General features: G+C 40.5%; 2 protein-coding genes across 2 annotated transcripts; one reads left to right on the forward strand and one right to left on the reverse strand.

Moving 5' to 3' along the window:
* The first annotated feature begins 18 nt into the window (after positions 1-18).
* On the forward strand, positions 19-2,698 carry ankrd2 (ankyrin repeat domain 2 (stretch responsive muscle)). Its single transcript, XM_051960105.1, has 6 exons — positions 19-121; positions 195-304; positions 354-519; positions 677-775; positions 865-963; positions 1,771-2,698. The coding sequence occupies exons 1-6, from the start codon at positions 41-43 to the stop codon at positions 1,894-1,896; spliced, it is 681 nt and encodes a 226-aa protein (XP_051816065.1). The 5' UTR covers positions 19-40; the 3' UTR covers positions 1,897-2,698.
* Positions 2,699-3,563: 865 nt separating this feature from the next.
* On the reverse strand, positions 3,564-9,387 carry morn4 (MORN repeat containing 4). The gene is made up of 5 exons (XM_022197019.2): positions 9,130-9,387; positions 8,183-8,256; positions 6,497-6,611; positions 6,296-6,405; positions 3,564-6,211 (listed from the first exon to the last, which is right to left on the reverse strand). The coding sequence occupies exons 2-5, from the start codon at positions 8,247-8,249 to the stop codon at positions 6,063-6,065; spliced, it is 441 nt and encodes a 146-aa protein (XP_022052711.1). The 5' UTR covers positions 8,250-8,256; positions 9,130-9,387; the 3' UTR covers positions 3,564-6,062.
* Between the last annotated feature and the right edge of the window lie 1,028 nt (positions 9,388-10,415).

Here is a 10,415-nt window from a genome sequence, read left to right on the forward strand (position 1 = left end):
TGTGTGTGGAAAGATAGGGCCTGTGGATACTGCTGAATTCATGAATGCATCCAGTCAAGGCAAAGTGAAAGTGATTGAGATGTATCTGGCTGATGGCGGGAATCCTAATGCCCAAGATGAGGTAGAGCTTTCACTGTAAAACAGATAAGCAATTTTTTTATTATATTAATATAATTTCTGCTTATACTCTCCAGTTGAAGAGGACTGCGCTGCATCGTGCCTCTCTGGAAGGACACACTGTGGCTGTCCAAATGCTGTTAGAAAAAGGAGCCGATATCAACCTAAAAGATCAAGTAAGATGCTTGTTTGTAAAGATGATGATCATACTGGGTGAGATTATCTTCTCACACTAGCGATCCAGCCTCTTGTGGCCCAAAGTCAGCACTACTAATAGGATGGAGCTCTCCTACTGTGTTTCAGCTGGGCTCCAGGGCCATACACTGTGCTTGCAGAGGGGGAAGTTTAGAAGTTGTAAAAGCCTTGACGAACAAAGAGGCTGATCTTAATGTTCGAGATAAGGTGAATGTGTGTTTTGTTTGTGTCTGGGTCTGTACCTGAACTCGTATTTGCATATCTGGGAACATACTCAGTCTTTTACTAATAAACAGTTGCTTCTTTATGTGTGGATTTGCATACAGATAACCCAGTCACAGTGTATATTCATGTCCATATGCAGTTGAACAGCACTCCTCTGCATGTGGCCACAAGAACAGGCCACACCGCCATTGTCGAGTACCTGCTGTCCAGTGGTGCAAAAATTAACTCCAGGGACAGGGTAGGAAGCAAGTGAACAATGTGTTTCACTTCTGTATTTTGTAACAATTCAGTTCGACTGTTAATAAAATACATCTTTTCTCATTTTAGGAGGGCGACACAGCGCTGCACGATGCAGTGCGTCTCAACAGATACAAGATAGTGAAGCTGCTCATAGCTGCAGAAGCTGACACAAAAATAAAAAATCATGTAAGTTTCACCCCCTGCTGTGCGTATCTCGCATAGCCTGATGATGAAAATTTAATGAAATAGTTTGACATTTTGGAACTGCACCCTGTACAGCTGCAGGAAACAGCCATTTAGATTTCCTTAGCGTAAAGGCTGGAATCAGGGCGAAGCAGCAGAAAGTGGTTGTTTTTTTTTCCGTCCATATGGAAACCAATATATAAAAAACAGAAATTTGTATTTTAGAAAGGGATATATGCCAGACTATTTCTTGGCAGTGCACAATAACTTCCTGGAATCTCTTAATTAAGGTGATGATTGTAACTGATCCTACCCAAGAAACTGTCAACCAGAGTCCCATAAAATGGGAAGGAAATTGGTGTTTTTAGACCATTTTTTTAATGTTAAAGAAACAAGCTATAAGGTGGATGTTTTGAGATGATGGGTGGATTTTGTTACCTTTGGACTGAGCAGCACTGGCTGTTTAAATGTCTCCAGCCTTTATGCGAAGATGCCAACCAGCACAGAAACAGCTTAGTTACATACCACATAATTACAATGTCTACAATCTGATGCCAGGCAGGGAGCTTTGGTGAACGCCTTGATCCTTCTTCTCCCACCTTGTTTCTAGCCTTTCACTATAATGTAAAATAAAGAGGAAGTGCTCACCTGAAAGTAAACAGTGTACATTGTTAGTATACTACACTGTATTATTACCCCTTTAAAGGATAGTTGTTGGTTGCATACAGGAAGTGAACATGCTGTGGCTCATTTCTCAGCGGTGTTTATGCACTATGACTCCACACTAAAAAAGTAACAGTGTGATTACAGGAGGGGGTGACGGCAGCGCAGCAGGTTAAACAATGGCACTCGGACATCATGGAGACCCTGCAGAGGCTGGAGAAGCTGAGAGAGGTGGGAGTAGTGCCGGCTGAAAACAGCTCAACAGAGGAGTGAAGACTGCAGCTGTCCATTTACTCCTACCACTGACATATTCGTCTGTTAGGGGCCAGTCAACACAGGACTCCTCTAAATGCCACAAAATTAGCTAATCTTACAAGGCTTTAGTTGATACTGTGACTGAGTAGATAAAGTTCTTTTGCATTTAATTCAAAATACCAGTAAACACTCCGTGAATCTGAGACTTCTAAAGGCCCCTGGAGGTCCTGGGGCCCCTGGGCAGGTGCCCACTTTGCCTGGTTGATGATTCAACCTTGATTCATACTGCCTCTTCTGTGTAATGCCACTTTATATGACTATCTGCCTCAGGTTTAAATTACACTCTACAATTTCACTGCAGTGTTACATACATCATATGTGAGTATATGCCTTGTTTTGTAGGCACAATGGAATGTGTGCTCACCATCAAAATCTGCCTTTCCAGGGCATCACTGTAAAACCTTTGAGATTAGTATGAACTTTGATACCAGAAACTGTCAGCCTGGGTGTGATGGGTTCAAAATGATCTGTTTATCTTAAAAAGGACAGAAAAAAAAACATATCAATGATTAAACAAAGCTGAATTTCTCAAATCTTTAAGCCAGCCTTAGGCTTTTGATATTTGCTTTTAAAGAGCTTTCTAATCTTAGGAGCAGTCTCATGGATGTTTCATATCTGATTTGAGATGCCTTTGGAAGTCCAATAATGCTAATGTACAGAAGCTGTGTTTGAATATTCATCAAGAACTCCTTGTTTTATCGAGGCAGCGGACAAGGCCAGAGCGCACAGTAGCACTGTGTTTGAGACGTCAGCTGACGATAGCAGAGATGACTGGTATGCCCCCCCCCCCCCCCCCCCCCCCCCGCTAAAGTCAGGGATTCAATGGGAGCTCAGTGGACATATTTTCCTTCTATCATCAGTGGCTCAAATGTTCCTGGGGGAGGTTTGTCATTCATGTTAGGGAAAGCAACAACTTGCTGCTCTGCTTAGGCTGTAATTCTAAAAGTACAGTTGATCGTGATTAAAAAAAACAACGTTCATCTTGCCAAAGAAATATTGTGGCACTGCTGTATTTTTAATCATGTGAATGTAATATGCTATTTCAAAACGCATGCAGCTGAATTTTTCTGTTATGTACCAATGTGCTCATTGTAGGCAACTCATCAGATACATTATCAGACACACACAATATTTCCTGTTCCATGCAAGGCTGTGTAACGGTCAATGGGAACACATACCACACACAATATGAAGTTGTACACATGAAAATTTTGCACATTTTCTCATCCTAACAACAGAGATGTTACATGATATCTGATGTAAAATAATTCATATATCAAAAAAAAAGAACAGGCTGAAATCTTGCTTAAATATGTTAGACTCATGCATGTTTTAGGTTTATCGTTTCCAATTCCATGTGAACTACAAGCAGCATGCTGCTGTGCTGTGATGTTGCTGAGAGCTGCAGTGCTGTAGAAAGAGAAGGGGGATGGGGAAACTGGAGGGTTCTGCTTCATGCTGTGTTGGAGCCAAAATCCGGACGAACCTGTTTATGCATGAAATGGTTACATTTCCTGCAGCTGCAAACATCATTCAGTCTTGATGTTAGAATACCAGAAATGGCTGCAAAACGATCTAAAATTGAGCTGCTTTGTTACATTTCAAATCAAATGCACTGAAAGATGTTTCTTTTGTTCACTGCAAGGCTTTATTAAACACATGAACTGTTTACCATCTTTGTGATACATAGTCAGACCTATTCCAGGAGAATGAGGGGATACTGCGCAGTAGTTTTCTCTAAGCACTCAAAGCAACATTATATTGTTACTCCAAAAAGGTAACCATGGCAATGATTTTTTTTTCCAGGCAAGTGAAAGTCTGGACAGGCACGCTTTTGAAGCACCATTTGTTTTCCGTTGGAAATGGACGTGTGATTCTAGTGTGTTCAGTTCCACTCAGGCAGGAGTGTGGAGGCAAAGAAGGCGTGAGCAGGTGTTGCCTCTGACATCGTGGAAAAGGAAAATAGCATTAGACGATATGAAATACAGCCGTTTACACTCGTTGCACAAACAGCAAACACTGAAGTGTGCTTGAAGGTAGTGGTATTAACTCATGCACTGTTCTGCTTTTCTGTCTCTGATGTTATCTTCAGTCTTTATGATTGTACTTTGTAGCACACTGTTGTACCAGAACGGGTATTCAAAGCAAGCCCAATATTGAGTATTGATTTTTTTTTCTCTCTTCATAGAATACAACAATGAAATTCAGTTACTGCAATAATCCAGTCTAGAGCCTTCAGGAATATTTACAACAGAATATCACATCAATTCCCTGTTTAATCTTCGGTCATTTTGTTGGGTTTTTTTTTGTGTATTTAAACCACCAGTGGATTTATCCTCATTCATTCGTCTTTATTGTTTGGCTGCGAGAAAAAACACATGGTAGCTTCTGTTGACTGTTTCAGGCTTCGCTGCCCGCAATATCATTTGATTGTCTTTGGTTGAAATTCTATGTTGGAAACCTTAGTCAGACCACGTCTAATAATGCTTTGTAAGGCCTATTAACTGTTCAAGTACACTCAAGTAATCTATAATCACAGAAGAGCTGTGATTGGCTATTAAGGTTATTAAATTATCAACACCTCAAAATACTTATTAACACAAAGGTCAGACCAAACACAATCAATAACAATAAATATCTATACCTCACAGAAAAAAAAACTGTCCATTAGAATTACATGCTCTTAAACACATATCTGATTTATAACTATTTTCATTCAGCTGCCATAATTAAGATCTATTCAATGCATTGAGTGATTTTTGGGGAGTCATCCAGATCTTTCAGGCAAGATAAGGGAAAACTTGAAAGAATAATATCCAGCTCTGTTAAATCTCCTCTGCAGTGATTTCCACTGGGAGCAGAAGGTTTATTGGAAAGAGGAAATTTTCTGGACTTGGTGAGTGATGGGAGCTAAAACTCAGCACCAGCTTAGCAACGTGTCTCTCGGAGAGAAGGCAATCTTCAAACAGACCTCAAGCTTGTTAGGATGACAGACATCTTAGAGCGAGTGATGCAGAGGGGAAGGGAAGGAGAGGGTGCTGTGCGTCATCGGATTCTCAAACAGACCTGCTTCAACTACTCTCTTGTACAAAAATGTCTTTAAGGCAAATGTGAATACTGATCCTCTAAAAGGAGAAACATCGGTGACAAAACTGACTCCTTGAATGACAAAGTTCGCAGCAGCAATGTGAATTGACATGACCTTTAAAAGGTGCCCTGTGGAGTGGGAATGAATAAAAGCTATGTAGTTTACATTCAGCGTTTTTCATCAACACACTGTTTCTATTTTTGAGGCTTGACAAGTGTGTTGAATGCATTTCTTTCATGACAAAATATCTGTAAAGCCAAATTTGTCAATATTTTAAATAGTGCATTGTTTAGGTCCATGTTTAGTGAGTCTACAGTCCTCTTCACTGGCTTTGTGGGCATATTGTTGTGATTCTTTGTGCGTTACCAACAAAAACTCTCCATAAGCAAGAATGTATATCACATTGCCAACATGCTTTTGCACGTCCGTGTGTCTTTTCATGCCTGTGCATGATAAAAGCAAAATCAGGCCCCATTTGTAAAAGCATTGTTCCATCGTATTATCAAATATCAAAAAATTACAGGCTACCTTTAAGTTTCACTCAGTTTTAGAGACTGCAGCATTTTAAAGGTGAATTTATCTAAATAATGGCTAAAATCTAAAGTCTGTAGACTTACGAACTCTTCCATGTACAAGATGTGCAATGGCATTGTAAAAAGAGGTCTCCCATTTTCTGGTTTTCACTGTATGAAGGCTAACTGTTTTAGAGGAAAACACTAAGACACTGTTTACAAGAATCAGAACAAGAGAAAAAAGCAGCAGCATTTGCTGTTTACATGATTTGTGAAGTTAAAGGTGTGCTTCATGGTGTTGTGCAGTTTCAAGTCAGTCATCCACAAAGCCATTATTTGGTCGAATTGCATGTGCATTCCAAGCCACTGTGAAGGCGGAGCAAGGAAGATGCTGAAAAAGAAAATGATGGTGAAAGAAGACACAAAGAGAGGAGAGCTGGAGGGGAGCATACATGTACACGTCCCCGAGGCTCTACTGGAAAGTGCTGGAACTCTGACTGTGTCTCCTTCAGGATCCATGACAGTCAAAGTGCCAGACTGCGAGCGTTGGAGGCCGAGGCCTGAGCCCGCTGCACCACTCCTGGACACTTCTCTCTCTTCTGCAGCTTGTGGTTTTGAAATAACCCCTCATTTCGTGGGACACCATGAGTTCCATCTGGGAAAGTCAATATCCCTGGAGGCACAGACACAGGACACTATGATGAAGCAATATTGATATCCTGATGGAGAGGCTATTTCAGGGGTGTAACACACTTACCATATCCCTCAACACGTCCGTCTTTGAACTCTCCTTCAAACTTCATGCCATCGAATCGATTGAAGACTCCAGTGCCTTGAAACTTTCCATGAGCAAATTCTCCTTCATACCTGACATGGTGAAAATACATTAGGGTGTCATCTGTAACTTTTGCCTGAGCACAAAGCTTGCTTACTTTTTGTCTCACTCTTGCCCACACACCTGGATCCATCTGTAAAAAGCAGCACGCCACAACCGTGGAAGAGTCCATTCTCAAACTGGCCGGTGTAGCAGGTTCCATCCTGAAACTTGAGCTGGCCAACACCATGCCTCCGACCTGGAAAACCCCACACCATCAGAGTGAGTAAGGGCTGCAACTTTGACCAGATGATGAACGCTTAAGAAACCTTGACTTAACCTTAACACCATTTGCCAGTGCACGTTTTAGCTACATGTGTGTCATCATGCCTCCTCGAACTACTTAGCTCCTCTTTGGTAATAGTGCGTAACACACTTTAAGAGATGGCCGACTGAGTGTGACATTTGAGCTTGCAATGCAACTCAGGAATTTAGATTCACTTATATTGTGCGGTCACTACATATGTCACATGAGTCAGTCCATGCTTGGATTTAAATACTCACCCACCCCCCTAAGATAAAGGTTTACTACTGAATTAGGAGTTCCATCTGCCTCCTATGCAGTGGGAATTACAGCGGTCTAATCCTGCAGATTTTTAGCAGGGATTTCTACTTTAGGATTCAGGCTGTGAAAGCAGTAAAGGAATGCACTTGCATTGCCCTCATCATAGCCTGTGATCCACTGCTGAAGCTTGTTATCATGTCAGAGGGGCATACACCTAAAACTGGCTTTTTCTTGTAACTGCTACACTAAAAGAGAGGGTCAATCTGGTGAAGTAGTACACAAGATAAAATGCTATTTTCATAGATCCAAAAGCAGCTGAAAATGATCTCAAACCCAATGCCAAGACAAAATAAAACATTCTAAAGGGTTGTAGTTTTTTAGTTTATTGGTTTCCAAACAGCAGCTGATAGAAGACTCTCTAAGATTTCCCAAATTGGTCCAAAGTCTAATCCGAAGGATCAGACTAGGCTAGAGCTGGTAAATCTGGCTGTGTTTGTCTTCTTCTCCCAATACTAGCTAATTGGGATTTGACTAAATAGCTTGACCTTGCATGTCACTGTATCACTGCATGTGTATGTGAGACAGTTAATCAGTGCGAACATCCTCATGATCTGTGCCACACGTGGACATTTTGGGAAAGTATCCCTTTCAGAGGAAGTTTTTTTCTGCTACCTTTTCCATAATACAGCATCATTCATCTAAACTCAAATGACTCGAGATGTAGTAGAATAATATGAAATCAATACCTGTACTTTAAGTGCACCCTAGAGTTTCTAAATTAAAACTGTAAATGCCCTCTCTTGTCCAGCACAGATGGTTTAATGAGCATCAGGCCCACATACAGGCAGCTTGGTTGATACCTTAGCTAATGCTATAAGATGTGTGTCATTCTCCTCAGTAAATGCTTTGATAAATACGTTTAGAGTTGACCTACATGTGTGTATGACATCACAGTTAAATAATAACAGCTACTGTAGGCTGCAGAGACATGTATGTGTGTCATACTTCGAGAGGAATACAGGGGTGTGTTCAATTTTTTTTGCAATTATCAAATACTTACATGTTAAATCCTGACTTTATGGAACAAACACTGACTAGATTTTCCACCACATCCTTTCACTTGATTGATAACAACGATGATGCCTCAGAGACACAGTATAAAAACTAGGTGCACACTTTCAAAGGCACAAGTGACGACTTTTCTCATTTGTCTCATTGGTGATGCTTGCACAATTTTTTTTTTTTTTTAAACTGAGAAGTCTTGCCTTCTTTCCACTCGCCGTGGTACTCTTCCCCACTGGCATAGGTGAAAGATCCTCTGGTCAGAGTCATGGTACCCCTGTTACAACACACAAACACATTTATTGACCACACAAACCAGCAATTTTGCTGCTAAAAGAAAAATACATTGCTTTAGGAATGGAAATTCAAAAAAAAAGAGGGGAGGTAATTGTATGTTTAGGACATATTACAAGAGCTGATTATCGTATGCTTGTGTATTTTACAAGTGCATCTGAATGTGCACGACACAGTTGTGAAGAAAACGGCAACCCTGTGAGCTTATTATAATTTGGTGTTACTTTGAATATATCAAGAGTAAAGAGATATTAAAACTGTGTACACATGGCTTTATTTAATGATCAGGATATGCAGCTTTCACAAGGAAATGCCCAAAGTCTATTGTCTTTAGGGTGAAAATTATTCCTATTTATGGTGAGAAAATAGCTGGGTATAGGTGTATCTCACTTTGAATTGCCCTTTATGAAGGGATAAAGACAAGTTACACCTGATTCAATAACTGTGTTTATTGCACAGTGCATGTTGGCTGTGACGCAAAGCACACTTGGGCGTATCGCCTTCTCCAAAAGAAACGTGACTGTAGCACGACTGCAGAACTAAACAGAAGCTTATCGCTCCTCGTTTATAGAAAATCATTCTTTAGAACCGACATTGTGTTACAGAATGGCCGGCGGGTGTAATTTTACACGTACGATCGCCGTCAAATAAATATTTCATCACACCCCCCGGCTGAAACACTGTAATGATATTGCAAATATTTAACTTGTGCTCTCAATGTTTCGATCAGAGCAGCCTTCACATACATGTTGCTGAACTGTCGCTTTTAATGCACAAGATCGTGTAAATCGACAGTAAGCTAAAGAAACGCATCTATGAGGGAAAAGCGACAACACCTATTAATGCTGTAATTTACCTGCACACTACGTTTGTCGTCTTTGAAGCATGGAAACCACCGTACAGGAGCGGAGGGGCGTAAAATGAAAACACCGGCTGCGTCGCATTCAAGAGCTGTTCTTAAGGGACGAAATTACGAAATAGCTTCCCGTAGAACAAAATTGCCATTCTTTAATCTATTTCACATGCACTTAAATCCAAAAAATCAACGTACAATCCTTCATAGATAGCCATCCGTGTCTACAAAATGTGAATAGTTTGGTTGCTGCGCTTGTGTTGACGTGTACGCGCGCTCCAGCTCAGGATACTGAAAATTCCGACATCACTTGAACGCAGCATTACAACAGCACTGGAATAGAGTGCTGCAGCTTAGAGACAGTGGCAGACATATTTCTAAAAGCCTGTTGGGATTTTTTTGAAGCTCCTTGACAGTTATTGTCGTTGGTGTTGCTTGGGTGTTTTTACAGGCCATGTGTAAATGTGTAAATGATTCCATATAGCATGGTACTTAGTGAGATTGTACTAAATTTAGTTGTGCGTAGGACTGAACAGGCTGCTCCACTGTTAGTGTTTTTGAAAATCCAATAAAGATCCCAGTACTTCACCAGAAGACTTTGTCAGCTGGTCAAGAAGCTTTGGAAGTGCTCCGCCCTCACACGCTTGCAGATGAATTTAGCACCTTCCTTTAGCATGTTGCTCATGAGTGCTGGACATAAATTACACGTGAATGAAACAAAATGTGGCAAAATGAAATTCTGATCAGATGATGTCCTTGAATCAGAGGTCAGTAAATCAAAGTGATAATAGCTATCCTATTGGAAGCATTAATGGGTGAACCAAATTCCATACTAACCATCCAATAGTTACAAGAAAACATCCAATATATTTGCCTCATGCTACTACAAGAGGACAAATCAAATATCACCAAAGTCTCTCTGAAAACCATGCACATATATATTAAACTAGCCAACAGATGTTGACAAATTTCATGAGAAATGTGAAAACTGTAGGTAGTCCTTGAGAAAATGTCAGCGAAACACCATAGTCAATGGGATTCATTCTCTGGAAACTATGAATGTCTGTGCAAAATATCATTGCCATATTTTGGGAAACCACCAGTTATCACAGTGGAACTATTTCTCTTAAAGCCAAAAATGTTAGAAGAAATGATAGGAAGTTGGCTGCCCTCATCCTCTGGGTTACACGCCTGCACAAAATTCCATAGCAAACTATCAAGTAGCTTTTGAGACATTTCAGTCTGCATTAAAATGGTCTACACTACAATGATACCAACAACACTGTTAA

Source organism: Acanthochromis polyacanthus, chromosome 15 (assembly GCF_021347895.1).
Source record: "Acanthochromis polyacanthus isolate Apoly-LR-REF ecotype Palm Island chromosome 15, KAUST_Apoly_ChrSc, whole genome shotgun sequence".
NCBI classification, from domain to species: Eukaryota; Metazoa; Chordata; class Actinopteri; family Pomacentridae; genus Acanthochromis; species Acanthochromis polyacanthus.

Bases quoted from the DNA above. Each gene is read 5' to 3' on its own strand.
- ankrd2 (XM_051960105.1), top strand. From the start codon at position 41: ATGAATGCATCCAGTCAAGGCAAAGTGAAAGTGATTGAGATGTATCTG. The intron at 305-353 runs GTTTGTAAAGAT...TTCTCACACTAG, and splicing joins AAAGATCAAGTAAGATGCTT to CGATCCAGCCTCTTGTGGCC. The intron at 520-676 runs GTGAATGTGTGT...GTCCATATGCAG, and splicing joins ATCTTAATGTTCGAGATAAG to TTGAACAGCACTCCTCTGCA.
- morn4 (XM_022197019.2), bottom strand. From the start codon at position 8,249: ATGACTCTGACCAGAGGATCTTTCACCTATGCCAGTGGGGAAGAGTAC. The intron at 6,406-6,496 runs GTGTGTGGGCAA...TCACCATGTCAG, and splicing joins CTTTTTACAGATGGATCCAG to GTATGAAGGAGAATTTGCTC. The intron at 6,212-6,295 runs GTAAGTGTGTTA...CTGTGCCTCCAG, and splicing joins CGGACGTGTTGAGGGATATG to GGATATTGACTTTCCCAGAT.